The sequence below is a fragment of the Rhipicephalus sanguineus genome, chromosome 3 (genome assembly GCF_013339695.2).
Source record: "Rhipicephalus sanguineus isolate Rsan-2018 chromosome 3, BIME_Rsan_1.4, whole genome shotgun sequence".
In the NCBI taxonomy this organism is placed as follows: Eukaryota; Metazoa; Arthropoda; class Arachnida; order Ixodida; family Ixodidae; genus Rhipicephalus; species Rhipicephalus sanguineus.
The window spans coordinates 179,020,895-179,037,415 of NC_051178.1; the positions used below are offsets into that span (position 1 = coordinate 179,020,895).

Here is a 16,521-nt window from a genome sequence, read left to right on the forward strand (position 1 = left end):
TAACAAGGTTTAACTTTATGTGAGAATAAATGCGCAGTGTAATGAAATGTGTAAGTGCACTTTTATCAATAAGAGAAAAGCACTGATTGTAAAGAGAATGCTTAGGCAGTATGATTTCTGAATGGTGGCACCTGAAATTTGGTCCCAATTCAGCATGGTGCAGCAAATGATAAAAAAGCCTGTCACTGCTGCCCATAGCCAGCTGGAGTTTGCTTTTTATTTTCTTAGTAGGCTGCACACGTCATAAGCCTTGTTGATAAAAAGCCTGTCAACATGCTCCATTCAGTCCCACAGTAAATGTGTTTGAGGGTTCGAGTTCTGTTTCGTTCAAAAAACCAAGCCTCACCTTGTCTGGGTCGAGTGTGAAGGAAGCATTCAGAGCTTCCGCAGCATCGTCCTCGCAGTCACCGCGAAGATAGATGGGATTGCTAATTTCCACATTGCCGCCACCACCTCCTCCACTTTCTTGCATGCGCACGTGGTGGAAAGGCCTGGACCTGCAATTTGTGCATAGGAGTTAAGGTTTAGTATGCTCAAACCTTCCAGCATTTCGCTGCAAAGTCAGTGTCAAAAGCAAAGAACAACATGTGCACACTTAAGTCTGCACAGTTGAAAAACGTCCTGTAGAACCTTCAGAAAGGTTTACCAGATGTGGCCAGCCAGTGGCCATTTTTTCTATGTTAACCAAAACCAAGCACATTAACAGAAGCAAAAAGACATGTCTATATCACCCTGTAACTATACGCTAGCATTAACATCACAAAGTGTTGACAACCCAGCACCAAATACTGTCAACATAAGAAGCATGCCATAATGTGACTAGTACTACTGAGTGAGCACACAAATATCTTATACTTTTCTAAACAGTTAAAGGCGTACCGACAAGAAAATTTTTAGTAGTCGTCTTTTTGCATCGAATGAAAAGCCAAGCTCTCAAGAGCCTAGAATGTGTATTGATAAGCATGAGTGCAAACCTGAAAAGGTAGTTACTGTATGTTTTTAAAAGCTAGTTTTGGTTCCTACTGTACCCCGAATTCACGACACGGGGTGAGCAGCTCGTCACATGTTCGTGCAAGATATCACGATGTTTCCACGGTCGCTTCATTCCTGGCTCCGAAATGGCCGGCAAGTGGCCATTTCGAATGTTTTTGGTGACGCACAAGCAGCCATTTTGAATGTTTTGGTGCCTGACATCATCACAACTAGCCATACAGCGGCGTGAAGTCACCAGAATCGACACTACAGCCTGACGTCACACTAGTGTTGATGTCAGTAGGTGCGTCACGCGAAAGTTGACTTTAATGTCAAGATCAAATATCTTATCAGCATTTGCAGAGCTTCATGCTTGCGCAGAGCCATCTTGCTATACAGAAGATTTGTATGGCACAGTAAACACACCTTCCACAATTCGTGTCAGTACCCCTTTAATGAAGCTGTGAGATAAAATTTTTCTGCATTTTTAACTGCTATTCCCTGAAAACTTCTGCCAATTGTGCCAGTTTCACAATATGTACATATTTAAATTGTGATCGATAACGCTATGATTATAACTGACTGCGCTAACCATGATATACAATACTTTTGTGCTCTGCCTACAAGCCGTGTTGTGTCATACTCACCGCTTCCTCTTCCGGTAGATGAGCACTGCCATGGTAATGAGCACAACCAGTGAAATGGTGACGACTACAGGAATCAGGATAGCGCCCAAAACTGCGTAAAAAGAACAGAGCAAACCTCGTGTAAGGTTCACATACCTCTCGTGCCTGCTGAACAGTTAAGACAGAAACCAGTTCATGTGAGGGAGAAGCCATATGAAAAATGTCATTCAATGAGTGTCTCGATCTGCCTGCAAAGTCACTCTACAGACCGTTTTACGTTCAGGGAGGGGACAGCTCATTTGCATTTGGAACACTTTCTGGTGCAGAAAAAAAGAACAAGAAAACTGTGTTTTGGAGCAGCTAGTAAAAAAAAAGAAGAAGACGAAAGAAAGAGAACCCTTTAACATCAAAGAAAATACAGCAAACTCTCAGTAAACGGAAATCTCTTAAATGTGTAGTGAGGAAGAGAAAGAAGAGCTTCCGCGTCTGTTGTTGCTGTGCGCACGATCTACCTTCGTGTTCTGCCAGTGCTACCTCGACTGTTTAAGACGTCGCTGTCTCATAATAAATCGTCGTACGACATCTGGTGGAGGTTGCTTGAATCCCTGGCCTCAACCTGGAACTTCGCAACCGAACGTTGCTACCTGTTTCAAGCACTATGACCGACGCTGTCGACAATCAGCCTGAAGCCGCCGCCCCTTCCACCAGCTGCGGCGCCGTCCAGCGGCAACGGGACCCTCCAGTCTTTAGCGCAGCAAGTGAGACTGATGCAGAAGACTGGCTCTCAATCTATGAGCGCGTCAGCGAGCACAACAAGTGGGATGACCCAGCCAAACTACGTGCCGTCATCTTCCATCTCGCTGACATTGTGAACCTCTGGTTCCACAATCATGAGCGTCAACTACAGACCTGGTCCGCTTTCAAGACAGCGTTCACGGAAGCTCTTCTTTCTCTTCCTCACTACAAATGGAACTGATGCTTAAATGGAACAACTGCTTCTAATATGATTGGTCTTATACCTGTATTCCGCACCCCTGTTCGTCTCCCAGTAAATGGAACTCCTGTTAAATGGAACATATTTTCATGGTTCATGAAAGACCACTCATAATGCGGCTGCCAGAAAATTCTCAGAGAAGCGAGGGAGCGAGCACGCTTCTCAGTCGAGGTGCGCCGGCCAGGAAGAGAGCAACGATGGCGTTACGAAGGAGGAGGGGACACGGGGTGAACGAACGAGGAGCATGGGAAGGAAACACAAAAGAAAAAGAGGGGGGGGGGGTCGAAGTGTAATGCGGGCGCACAGTGTGAGGAGGGGGAGCGGTTGCTTAGGCAACGGAGAAGCCTTTACTCCAGCCACTTGTCGTGCACGCGCTCCGCTACGAACGGATGCCCGCATCAAGTGCGCACTGCCGCTGTGTGGCTATTCAGTTTTCTGTGGGGAAAAGTGCGCATATCACGCGTACAACCTCGAATCCTCCGCAAATGGCAATGCTTTAAGACATGATCGAGCCTTTGCCACCAGCAGGCGGACTTACAAGCTTGGTAGACGTTTACAGCATAGTTGCTGCAACTGTTCTCCCGACCGTGAACCGAAACTTTGTTTCACGCATGCTGCCCTTGCTTTAACTCAAGAGTGGGATCTCTTATATGCCCAATCTCCGTGTTGTGTTTGGCAAGCCTCCCGCGACAGCATGCCAAGTTGCAACTAGCACGCTAGGCCTGACTAGCACTAACTGCCTCGTCCGTAGTAGCCACGGATGATCAAAGTTGCTGTTTGGTGCCGAGTCAAAGAAACATTTTGAAGTTGTTGCATTTGGGAGCGGTAAATTACATCTTCAATGAAAACGAGGGCATGCATATGCCACTCTCGAGTGGTGGTTCGTGGCCGCCACTTTTTTCACAATCGTGCATGTGGCCGCGAAATTGAAAGCGCATGCGATTGCCATTCGACTGGCAGTTTCTGCGCAGTGTGGTACCGCGGCGAAGTCCGCATGAACGAGGAGGTACTGAAAGTTAGTTGGTGGCTTTCTGCTATGGCTTTTCTTTTTTTCATGCATTTGTTATGTCAGCGTTGCAGGTCTGCAGACGTTTACCGTTCAGCATTTGTACATCTAAGTAGATGCAAACTTACACCTCAGTCACATGCCTCAATTGTCAGAATGGTGCGGCTGCTTGCTCATCATGTTTTGCACACGTGCAGCCTTTGAAAAATATTGTTTTGGTTATGGTGCAGTACCGCTTATAGTGCAGATAATCACGACTTCGGCGATTTACGTTATAAGTAGGGGTGTGCAAATATTCGAAATTTCGAATATTTTTCGAATAGTGTTTGCTATTCGATTCGATTCACACTGGAATTTTACTATTCAAACTATTCGAACTTCCCAAAGAAAAATACAGTCAATGTCCAATTGAAACTGACCCCTTCAGATTTTCAATATGCTTCACCTCATTACACTCTCGTATTGCGGCAAAGCTGCCTTTCAAGCTCCGTTACGGTCGAACTGAGCCAAGACACAGTCAACGTCCCATTGGAAGCGGTCCCTAGATTTTCAATATGCTTCACCTCATTACACCCCCGTATTGCGGCAAAGCTGCCTTTCAAGCTCCGCTACGGTCGCAAATGTACTAACAAAAAAAAATGCTGGTTCCAACATGGAGATGAAATATGTGGCAGATTTGGGGGCTTTATTAATGCTCTTTTGGACCTGAAATTAGGGCAGGTAGTCCGACGAATCGGACGCTGGAGCTTTTCAGCATCCAAAATTTCAGATGTTCTTATATATCGACGTCTACGAGGCAGATTTGGAACTCCGGACTTGAAGGGAGCACACCCTTGTCCGCCACATCAGTTGGGCTTCCACAGAAGTTGAAAGAGGAGGAGAGGCTGAGGAAATGGCATTTTTGTCTAGTACGCGTAAAGTGTTGTCAGCAACACTTTGGTTGCACCAAATCATGTCCATAAATACAATTTGGGCTCTACATTGCCTCATTCTTGATAAGACAACTACGAAACATCACCCCACCAGCGCTTCATCAACCTAGCAAAAAGAAACACTTTCATGTTGCTATCTCATAAGAATATGCTTAGGAATCCCCTCCAACTTTTAGGGGCGAAGCTCCTTATGTCGTGGGTCTGTCCATCCTCCGTTTGTAGGTTTGTAGGTTTGTAGTAGCCACCTCTAGTTCGTGAGAAGCGCGCGTTCTGGTATGCAGTAGAAGAAGAAGACGACGTTGACGAGTGAGACTCTCGTGCGTGTTCGCCTGTGTGGCATTCTTTCTTCTTTACTGCGCGCGTTCTGGTATGCAATAGAAGAAGAAGACGACGTTGACGAGTGACACGTGTGGCGTTCCTTCTTCTTTACTACGGCTCGTGTTTTCAACGACACCCGAAGACAACATTTCAGAAGTAACGCGCCATGAGGCTGCCTCTTGGCACGCTTTTTCTTTAGCTTGGAGTCGCCAGATGGAAGACAAGGCTGCGGAACGGAGGGCACGGAAGGCGGCGGCAGCGCGCGCTCGCAGACAGAATCCTGAGGTGAGAGCCCGCGAGGCCGAAGCTGCACATCGACGCCGCGAAGCAGATTCCGCCGTTCAAGCGCACGAAGCCGGAGCTGCTCGACAAGCTGCACGGCTGCGCCGGGAAGACCATCTGAGGGACGTGTATAGACCTGGTATTTTCTAATTTCCAGTTGCAACCCGTACAAGAACCGCTGTCCCTGGATCATAAAGCCGTGATAATGAAGGGACAACGCAAGCCAAGCATCATCTAATTAAGAAAAATAAAAGTTTCATGTTTGTAATATACACACAGTGTTTCTCACTCTTCATATGATGATTGATGGGGCGTTACACAGAACATTCACGGTTTACCGATGATTCTCTCTGGAGCTTCGCCCCAGTCATCATCGTTCACCACGTGGATATGCTGTGATTTTTTTTTCTGCAATTTCACTTCGAAGTATTCGAGAAATATTCGATTCGATTCGCACTCACACTTCAATATTCGAATTCGCTTCACACCCGAAATTTTGCTATTCGCACAGCTCTAGTTATAAGCTGTCTATGCCGTACATTGCTTGCTTTGTTTTTCTTTATAATATGGTGACACCAATGTATTCATTTGACTGAACTGTCATCTTGGGCTCTAACTTTGCAGACACAACAGATACCAAAAGTGCGTTAAAGAAACCAGAAACCTGTCTGCAGTGTTGGTGGCAAAATGCAACCTCTGCACAAGACTCGCTTCCTCACAAGCAACAATGAGGCTTTTAAATACATGCTAATAAGGCGGCAATAGGGGCTAGTTGGCACATCTTCATGCTTGCGATGCGCTGCCGGTGGACACGGACCAGAAAAAACGAGGAAAACAACACAGGGTGATGCGCATCAACCTGTGTTGTTTTCCTCGTTTTTTTCTGGTCCGTGTCCACCGACAGCGCATCACAAGCATGAGGAGGCTTTTAAAACATGCTGGCCTAAATGCGCTGGTCACAACACTCGGATGGTTTTTCAAATTCATGCAAAAGAACTACTTGACAAGGCACAACTCACTATTAGGCAAGTTGTCGGAGGAAGAGGTGCTGTGGTCGCTGTAAGCAATCTGATCAACCCTGTCCTGGCAGCGTGGGCCAGTGAATCCTCGAGCACACAGGCACGATGGCATTGCATCGTTCTGAGACGACAGCAAGCACGTGCCGTGGTTGAAGCAAAAGCCCCTACAGCTGCTGCTCTGGTCGCAGTGCAGGCCACCCCAGCCCAGTGGACATCTGCACACAGCAATCATATCACAATGCATATTGGTTGTTGTCAGTGATGACCGCGTTTCGTACACCTTTTGGGAGGAAAAACTTGTAGTACCAGTTTCCTTTGGCTATTTGTAGTAATTCCTTCTACGTGCAACGCTGCAGGAATGGAACCAGCTCCTTGTAGGTACTGTTGCAGTAATTACTCATTACTTTTCCTCAAGGCGCTAGCTAACATTGTACAAATAGAAATTATTATTATATCAGTTACTTTACTTTTCATACTTTACTACTATTAACACATTTCACCATTACTGTCGGTAATTCCCTTTGGCTTTGAGGGCAACATAAAATAACATTTGGCATTGGAAGAAAAGGAAACATACGCATATTCCTTCTAATGTACTAAGTGTTCGTGGGTTACTATAGATTGTTCATATCATTACTTATAGATCAATTCTGCCCAATTACACTAACGTTCAAAACTACATTAACGCTACACTATTTATGGGAATGATGCAAATGTTGACAACAGAGAAAATTTGTAGAGGATTACGAATTCATGCACGAGTTAATTCCAGTGGAAATTAACAAAAACCTGTTTAAACCGTGTAAGCTTAATTTCATCACTGCACACTTGCAACTCACTTGCAGATGGGTTGGCCCGCCGAGGTGTAGCAGATGCCACCATGGAGGCAGGGAAAATCGAGACAGATGTCGGCGAGACGGCTCTCGCAGCGCTCGCCGGTGAATCCCGCAGGGCAGACACAGCGCTGCGTCAGCCCTTCCTCGTGCTTGGTGGTGATGCAGGTGGCACCGTGCAGGCAACCACAGCTTGAGCCACCTGGGGAGCAGTCGCTGCCCAGGAGACCAGGTGGGCATGTGCAGGGAAGCTTCTTTCGGCCCAGGCAAGTTCCTGGATGGACAGACAGTAGGTACGGGTGAACAGTAAATCTTAGGTTCGAAACATGGTGATTCGGTTGAATAATTTTCCAACCAACTAGTTCGAATAACATATATCGCATATCATAAAGAAAAATGAGTGTTTCGGTTATGACCCAACTAACTTGCACAATAGATTTAAGAATTGGAAATAGGCATGTGCGAATGTCACTTCTTTGGTTAGAAGTGAAGTGGAAGCAACTTCTAATAGTAGCAAGATTTGAATAGCATAGGGTGCAAGTTATAAGCGGTAAAATATGTTACGCTTTAAAGTTTACTATACTTAGCGCATATAAGCCTGTATAACAAGCTTTTAAACTTAAAAAATAATTAATCGCGGGGAAGGTAATACGTACATTTAACTCTGAAGTATGGCTTCGCGGCAGTGCGGATTTACCCTCCATAGGTTTCACAGCATAGCACCCCCATGCTGCAGTGAAACCACCTTTACAGGGGAGCTACATGTGGTCAAATAGACGTTGATTCATTCATTTCGAATATGTATTTCGAAATTTCGAAAAATTTAAATTAATGTCGAGGTGCTCAAACATTCGCCCGTGCCTAAAAATACAGACATGCTTCGTAAACAGGCTGTTTGATACTCTTAGTGTGTGTTACAGGACAAGTACACTGTATGATGAGGAAAATTTTTTACCAGTCTGTGCTGAATTATGTGCTGTTGCATTAAAATCTCTTGGTATCCAACTGATATAAAGAACAAGTTCTGCCTCCAAGATTGTATATGCAGTGGCGTAAAAAGATGTCATTATTTTTGTTCATGTGACAATTCACAATACCTTCCTTCATGGTTATTTAACTTTGCAAATTTCTTGGAGAGATGCCACATGCTGTAATTTTATTCTTGGGATCAGGCAAAAGAAACCAACTGAAAGTGTTACCCAGAAGAACAGAAAAAGTGCTTTACTCTTCTACTGCTGCAGCAGTAACCTTCAGTTCTACTTTTATCAACTACCCACTATCATTTACCTGTTACATACTAAGCATACTGGCTCTTAGGTCAACTGCAAAGGGGTTCTAAAATTTAATTAAGACCCTTATATTTCTAGCTCATGCAGTTGAAGTTTATTGGTTTTATGTACATCCAATTATGCTGAAGTATATTTTCAACAGTACCTTCAAAAGTTTACAAATTTCACTTATACATCCCACAAGACAAGTGTGTTGAGTAGTACTTGAAACAGCATGATTAGTGCTTATAAAGCAGTAGCAATAAACTACTGCTTGTAAAATCAAGCCAGTGCCAATATGGTCCGTTTCATACAATGAAGAACATCGTGAAATGGCATGGCACTGATGTCCTCTCAGTGTGCCATGTTATCTGTATTTCTAAATACAGTCAACTGCCGATTTTTCGGACTCCCTAGGGACTGCGAAATCGTCCGAAAAAACAAATTCATGCTTTTTTATTCTGCTCAAGTGGTCAAATCGCCACAGCCACGTCCGAAATAGCTTTAATGCCTCCCAGTACAATTATCAGGCACTTTGGTGTGCGCCCAGGCTCTCGCAAATACATTCGGTACCTGCCGCGAACCCCGCTTAACTACGTATGTGCCAACCGCCACTTTTGCATCTCATGATGAGCGCCGCTGATAACAGCAAAGCGCGGAATAGATTACGGCTATCTCGCATGAAGCGTTTGTAAACGATGACGCGGAACACAAAGACTGTGGCGGAAGAGCGGACGACTCATCCGGCTTTCTCCGATGCGTGTGCGCATGTGCGCAGTAAACATGCGCACACACATTGCCGAATCGCCGCCGATACGCAGCATTTGCTGCCGTGTCATGCCGATCGTTTCTAGTTGTGTGCAGCCATCGCCAACTAAGCTGACGCTGTCACTTTACTGTTGCTGTATTGTACGCACGCATTTATTATGAAAGGGTTCGTGACGCGCACTTAGTTCCTGACCTCACACGGGCGCGGCAATGGTGAACTGGTTTCGTCCACAAAGGGAACGCGTCTATGCAGCGCACTTAGCGGTCTCGCACAAAGAGGCAGCAGAAATGGCGGCGCGGCGCATTTGGGTTCTCGCCTATTAAATGCGTGCAGTACGCATGCAACTGCGCTAGGCCACGTGCACTACCGAGCAGTTAACTGAAGATGCTTATCGTAAGGGTTGTCAGCGATTAAGCCGTACTGACGCGTTTGCCAGCTGCCGCCATCACACCTCCGTGCATTTCTGCTGCTTATCCGTAACATCGCCGCACGGCGCCGCGACAACGGCCCCTTTGAATTTCTGGTCTGCTTCACCCCATAACGCTTTGGCATTTAGGCAAAGCTGACTTTCGGACTCTGCTACTGTCTCAAACAGATCGACTCGCGAAAGCGCTGGTTCGAACCTACGAGATGATAGACGCGGCAGAAGTGGGGGCTTCAAATAATGCCTTTCGGACCTGCAATTTGGGCAGAAAGTCCGAAAAATAGGATGCGAAATACCTTCAGCGTCCGAAATTTTGGACGTTCTAATACATTGAAGTCTATGGGGCTGGTGACGGTGCCGCGAAAGCGTCCGAATTTTCGAGCATGTCCAGAAAATCGGGCGTCTGAAAAATCGGCAGTTGACTGTATTTACTGCTGCTAATGGTTATCATGTTATGCATGACCGACTTACCCCCATTTCTGCAGTATGAGTCACACAACGGTGTGAGCCTGTCACAGCGTTCACCGGTGTAACTGCTGTCACATATGCATTGGCGTACACCTGTCTCGTTGACACGGCACACCCCATGCACACAGTGGTCTTCTTCTCCCTGAGAGCGGCAGGGGTCCTCTTGGGTGCACCTGCACACCATGGAAACTCTCGTTTACAACAAATGCACTACACCATGCTGTGAAACTGATATGCATAAAAGAGGGCTCTCTGTAAAATGATCAACTGCTAGGTGCGCCGTATGTAAACAGCACAGGTATGTGCGCACTTTACAACATAATAAGTAATATTTTGTGTGACCAGGTATCCTCGAGGCACAAATGACAAAAAGAGCAGAAGGAGCTTGATGTGGGCGAGTTGGTGTAGCATATTGGAAAAATTTAGCGCTGCGCAAAATACACGAGGACTAGAAAGGAACACTTAAACATGCATGCGCAAACTAACAACTGAAGTTTATTTCAGGAAACACTGATACTTATACATGTAAAAAACCAAACGTCACATCATCACATGCTCAGGCTCTATTGCAACAAAAAGAGGCTTTAACAAACAATCAAGCAAAAACAAATATACAGTCAACATCCGATTTTTTGGACTCCCTAGGGACCGCGAAATCGTCCGAAAAATCGGGCAGTCCGAAAAACCGAATTCATGCTTTTTATTCCGCTCAAACGGTCAAATCGCCACAGCCCCGTCGGAAATAGCTTTAATGCCTCCCAGTACACTTATCAGGCATTTTGGTGCGTGCACAGGCTCTCGCAAATACATTCGGTATCTGCCGCGAACCCCGCTTAACCACATGGCAACCTCCACTTGCAAATTTGTGTTTCGTGATGAGCGCCGCTGACACCAGCAAAGCGCGGAATAGATTACGGCTCTCTTGCACGGAGCGTTTCAAAACGATGACGCGGAACACAGACTGTGGCGGAAGAGCGGACGACTCGTCCGGCTTTCCCCGATGCGTGTGTGTGCACGTAAACGATGTGCACACACATCGCCGAATCTCCGCCGATACGCAGCATTTGCTGCCATGTGAAGTCGATCGTTTTTAGTTATGTGCAGCACATTGCCAACTAAACTGACACCGTCACTGTAGTGTTGATGTACCGTACGCATGCATTTGTCATGAAAGCGTTCGTGATGCCCACTCCGTTCCTGACCGCACATGGGCACGGCAATGGCAAGCTGGTTTCGTTCATGAAGGCAACGCGTCTGTGCGGCACACTTAGCGGTCTCGCACAAAAAGGCAGTGTGAATGGCGGCGCGGCGCGTTTGGGTTCTCGCCTATTAAATGCGCGCAGTACGCACGCAACTGCGCTAGGCCACATGCACTGCTGTGCAGTTAACTGAAGATGCTTATCGTAAGGGTTGTCAGCAATTAAGCCGTACTGGCTCGTTTGCCACCTGCCGCCATCACGCCTCCGCGCATTTCCGCTGCTTATCCGTAAAGACATCGCCGCATGACGCCGTGATAGCGGCCCCTTTGAATTTCTGGTCTGCTTCAACCCATAACACTTCGGCATTGCCGCAAAGCTGACTTTTGGACTCTGCTACTGTCGCAAACAGATCGACTCGCGAAAGCGCTGGCTCGAACCTACGAGAGGATAGACACGGCAGAGGTGGGGGCTTCAATTAATGCCTTTCAGACCTGCAACTTCGGCAGAAAGTCCGAAAAACCGGGCGCCGAAGAGTTTCAGCGTCCGAAATTTCGGATGTTCTTATACATTGACATTTATGGGGCTGGTGACGGTGCCGCGAAAGCGTCTGAATTTTCGAGCATGTCCGGAAAATCGGGTGTCCGAAAAATCGGCAGTTGACTGTAGTATCTTTACAAAAGAATCCTGTAAGAAATTTCTTGCAGCAGTTATGACAGTGACCAGAGTGGGCACAGGCTTGCTAGGCAGAAAGAAACTCACTTCAAGATACAATGCTTGCATCTGACGTCTGCAAACCCATTGGTGCATGATCCATCTCTCATGCAGAGTTCGCATATGTTGAGGGGTGTTTCACATCGCTTGCCAGTCCACTGCGGAGGACAACTAGAGACAAAAGAAAGAGTAGTGGTCACAACAGGTATGGTGAGAATAAAAGCAACTACATCTGTGCACAATCCTTGACGTCAAGACAAGAGATCCTGCGACAATTCCTTGCAAAAAAAAAAAAAAGATTCCCCAACTGTCTCCTTTTCTTTTTGAGCATGCAAAACGCGAGTTTGGTGATAGCAGAAGAGAAAAATAACACAGAGTGGAGAAGAGCGGTTGAGAGAAGAGTTGCTTACATGCAGTACATCTCCTGGCTTGTGATGACGTTACATAGGCCCTTGTTTTTGCAGTACTGGGAACACACATACCGCTCGCATCTTTTTCCAGTATAACCCACAGGACACCTATCGAAGAGAGGAAATTACGGCCCCCATTAAGGAATTGAAGCTTCTAGGTGAACACTACAATGCAAACACCACATATTGAGGAGACTCACAATCTTGACCAACTACAGTAATTAGTAGAGTACCCTAGTGGTCTCTGCAAGTTGGCCAATAAGGCCTGTGAGCACCAAATGCTAAACACTTTACTTAATTAGTGCCTAACCATGTAACCTAGCTCTACCTTCAGGTGAAAAAAAGAAGACATCGAAAATTAAGAATGGATATGAGGATCTGGTCTTAAACTGCTCTGACCTACCATTCTATGCTAAAACAAGATGAAAGGAAAAGAAGGCCAAAAGAGGTGCCGAAAACAAAGAGAGGTGCATGAAAAATACAGGAACAGAACAGATGGACGTATTTCAAACGCCAGTTGGAATTTAGGAATATGAGTGATACACAAACAGCTATCAGGGCAACTGGGATGTTTTTCTTGGGGAAGTTGCAGCTGCTTGCCGCTTGTGTGAGTATACTGGAAACAAGCACTAAGAATGTGAGGTGATGCAAGCTTTACTTTGTACGACAAAGTGAAAAAGACAGAGATCACAGAGCTAAGCAAAGACATCAGAATGGAGAACTTGCCTGCAAAAGGGCTGATGATTGTTGCCAAGAACACAGGTTCCTCCACTAAGGCAGTTCAGCTCACACTTGGCTGTCACAAGAGAGGAGATGCGCAGAAAGTTAACACAGTAACTGTGTGAACCTGGCAGTACATGGCAGCAATTTATTTGCTCGTGTTTCATGGTTAAAAGTGACTGCCGGCAAAGCAATGCAGCCAATTAAACGCGAAAGAACGTCAGCGCAACACATTACTCAGTTGAGAGGTGGAGTGACCCGTAGCATACAGCACAGGACATGTGAAAGTAGCACACATGTAGAGACAATGAATAGACAAATTGAAATTTGCCGAACAAGCCGACTAACATTCTGAATGCCCATTGTGGTACACTGAACCCACACTATATTTGTTTCTACTTTATATTAGCTGTGTGGGGTGACCGCACAGTTGTCAACTGTTTGATTACTGTATCAGGGCCAGTCTGTCTCACACACTTCAATGCCAAGTGTGGTCTTTAGCAACAATGAACATGTATCATCATCATCTGTCAACACAGTGCAGAAGCAGACAAAGGGTGTAAATGAGGGACATGGACAAGCACTAGTCCAGCACGTCCTTGGTCTGGTTTTGTGCTGAGTAACAAGGAACATAGCCTGGTTTCATATGCTGTATCATCATTTTGCCCATGAAACAATACCTTTAGCAAAGCGCATTTTCATATGCTGTTCTGGCTTCATAGTGAACAGATAAAAACAAAATATGAGCTTCGAATTGGTGGCGCACGTGATCCTGAGCAAGCCCTTCAAACTGCACCTGCTAATGCATGAGGTTTTTCGAAATATTTCTTTGGGAGCGAGAGATTATGACAGATCCAGATTTTAGGCAACTAAAAATCTTTTGTGGAGACGGTAATTGTGGCTTCTAATTACTGGTTCTACTCCCTCCAGGTGAACTCACCGTCAGGTGAAGGAGGGGTAGGGGCCACAATAGTGCAAGCAGTTGTGCGATCCACAGTCCTGGTCTCCACCATGCCATCTGGACAGAGGCAGCTGAAGTCCTTGGAGTTGCGAAGCACGCACAAGGCACCCGAGCCACAGGGGTTCTTGCTGCAGGGGTTGTTCACTGCGAGCAGTGAAAGGGTGGGCACATGTTACCTTTTGTGACGAATCCTGCCTTAGTGTACACCGAGTTGGCTACATGACGAGAGGCGCTCAAGCTTGCAATTCAAGATGTCCATACTAGCTCAACGTCTACAGTTTGAGCATTAAGTATTGTTTCTAGATCTTGGAGGTGCACAGGAGGACTAAACAAGCCAGGAAGTGTTACTCATGGGCTTTCTATGAACTACTTTAGCCAGCTTGCATTTGAGGACACTTTTTTAAGGTGAGAGCCTCAGATCAAATGCAAAAACAGACCGCCAGTCGCTCCTGGCAGCGTCCCGTGTCGGCAGTGTCAACACGAGTGATGCAAAAAAATCATCATCACGTGATGACGTCACCACACGATGTCACCATAATGTCAAAGATTGCCAAAATTTGAGACGTCATCACATGACATCTTCGACTGGTCAAAGGTGGGCCGATAACGGAGGCAGTGCATAACCACTTTGGGTGCAGGAAGCTTGCAGTGCCGGCGGGCCTTGAGGCAGTAAGAAAACCACATTAGGTGCAGAAATATCTGAGAGAGGGGCCGGGGATGTTCAATACATTGACTGGGAAGGAAAAGAAGAAGATGGCTCTTGCCTTCCAGTCGTCTTAGGTGAATGCATAGGGGACCCTGTGAGTTTTTCCTTCTACGTTATTTACACGATTGTAGGTCAACCCATTTTATATAAATTTGAAATCCAAAGTTAGGGGTCGACTTACAATCTAAACCGAAACTAGTACTGCCAGTTACGGTGGGACGAACGAGAAATCAGGGACGCTGTGGCATGGCTACAACAATATGTTCATGTTTATGCTATACCTGTAACATATACCGTATTTTCTCGTGTATAACCCCCACCTTCAGGAACGATTCGTGGAAAGTTTTCTAAAAATAATTCCCTTGTATTACCGCAAAGCTAGCTTCCTTACATAGCTGTGAAGCACTGCCGTGAAGCCACCTTTGCACACCAAAATTTGCATTTTTCTTCTCGATTTTAGCTCCGTATTTCCTGCATTTCTTGTGTTGGTTACACGCAAGAAAATATGGTAATCATTCCGTGCGCTTGTTTTAAACAAATTTTTCCTTTTCAACTTTTACGAAGCCGCTGTTCAACGTCAGGAGTGCCGTTGGTTGGAAGAGCGGCACTCCTGACGACGAACCGTGGCTCAACAGCGATCTTTTCTGGGGGGCACCAGTAACTGATGGAAGAGCTTCTGTTTTCGATGCTCTTTTTTTTTAATGACGGCCGCGTTTGGCAAGTGGGTGCGAATTCAAATCTATGCGCCTTGGCCCTCGCTGCCCTCCGCTTTCTCGCCTTCGACTGTCCCCAAGCGTGCTGTGAGTGCTTCGGGTGGCTTTGCGTACCGACGTCTGCTGAAGTCACGGACCAAAGTTTTGTTTTCTACCAAGTGGAAGCGACTGTTGGCCACGCAGCTACGCAAAAATTTACCGGCACTACCGGGTTGCGTGCCACTGTTGTGCTTGATCATCCGTGCTTTATCGTCATGAGAGCTCTGGGCCAAAAAACTTTCAAACCTCAATCACATGCGCGCTCAGCAGAGCCGCCAATGCATTCTAAATGCCGAAAAAATGAACAAGTGTGCAGCGGGAAGCAAGTTGCAAGTTTTTCAATGGGTGGCGCGGCAACGGTGAATTGCAGTGTGACCGAATTTTCACTTGTGACACCAAGCATCGGGGTTTTTGTAACATAATTTCGAACGTCTTCCGTAGTTCACAGCACACATGAACAAACTACGCAATCGGTCTTTCCCGGTGGCATGGAAATTGCCACACAAGAAGCACGCGTCTTTGCTTCAGAAACGTGAATGCCGAGGACACACTTCAAGGCTGGCAGGGCCAGCGCATCAAAGTTCATGAACAGGGCTGGCTTGAAGATGACGAGTGAACACGTGTAGTAAGTTCAGTGACTACGTAAATAAATTTCCTTTACAAAATGCACTTGTCCGTTTTTTTTTTTAATGTGCGATTTTAAGGGGGTCAACCTACATTCGAGTCGATTTACAATCATGTAAATACAGCATCCGTTCTGTGGGAATTGGCTTGGACTTACTGCTGTAAACACTGTTAAAAAAATCTCAATGACAAGTACTCACTTGGTGCACTCTGCTTATGCTCCTGAACAATGACCACGTCAGTGGCCCTGTGCAGGCCTCGAATCAGGTAGGCCACTTTGCCACCTCCAAATTTGCTGACACGCAGTATGGCGTTGCTTGGGAATGTGCTGATGTAGAGGTTGTCCTCAAAAACGTCCACCCGGTAGGGGCTTTCATCTGCACAGTAAGGAGCAATTCAGATGTCTAGGCAGTCTTTCAGAGACAGCAATAATGTTTTTACAGAGGAGAAAAAGTCAGTGGCCTTTCCCTATCTAACCAGTGCAAATCCCATGTCCCTATTCCCTATGTGATTGCATTCCACTGCAC

General features: G+C 46.1%; 1 protein-coding gene across 1 annotated transcript in view; it reads right to left on the reverse strand.

Annotated features, from left to right (window-relative positions):
• The window catches only part of LOC119387755 (low-density lipoprotein receptor-related protein 1), a gene marked incomplete in the record, with an annotated part of 115,342 nt that overhangs the window by 2,650 nt on the left and 96,171 nt on the right, over positions 1–16,521 (reverse strand). Inside the window, 10 exon segments of the mRNA XM_037655263.2 lie at positions 347–497; positions 1,620–1,710; positions 6,150–6,364; positions 6,989–7,256; positions 9,915–10,084; positions 11,870–11,992; positions 12,232–12,339; positions 12,958–13,027; positions 13,892–14,056; positions 16,195–16,371. Of these exon segments, the coding sequence (XP_037511191.1) occupies positions 347–497; positions 1,620–1,710; positions 6,150–6,364; positions 6,989–7,256; positions 9,915–10,084; positions 11,870–11,992; positions 12,232–12,339; positions 12,958–13,027; positions 13,892–14,056; positions 16,195–16,371 (1,538 nt within the window).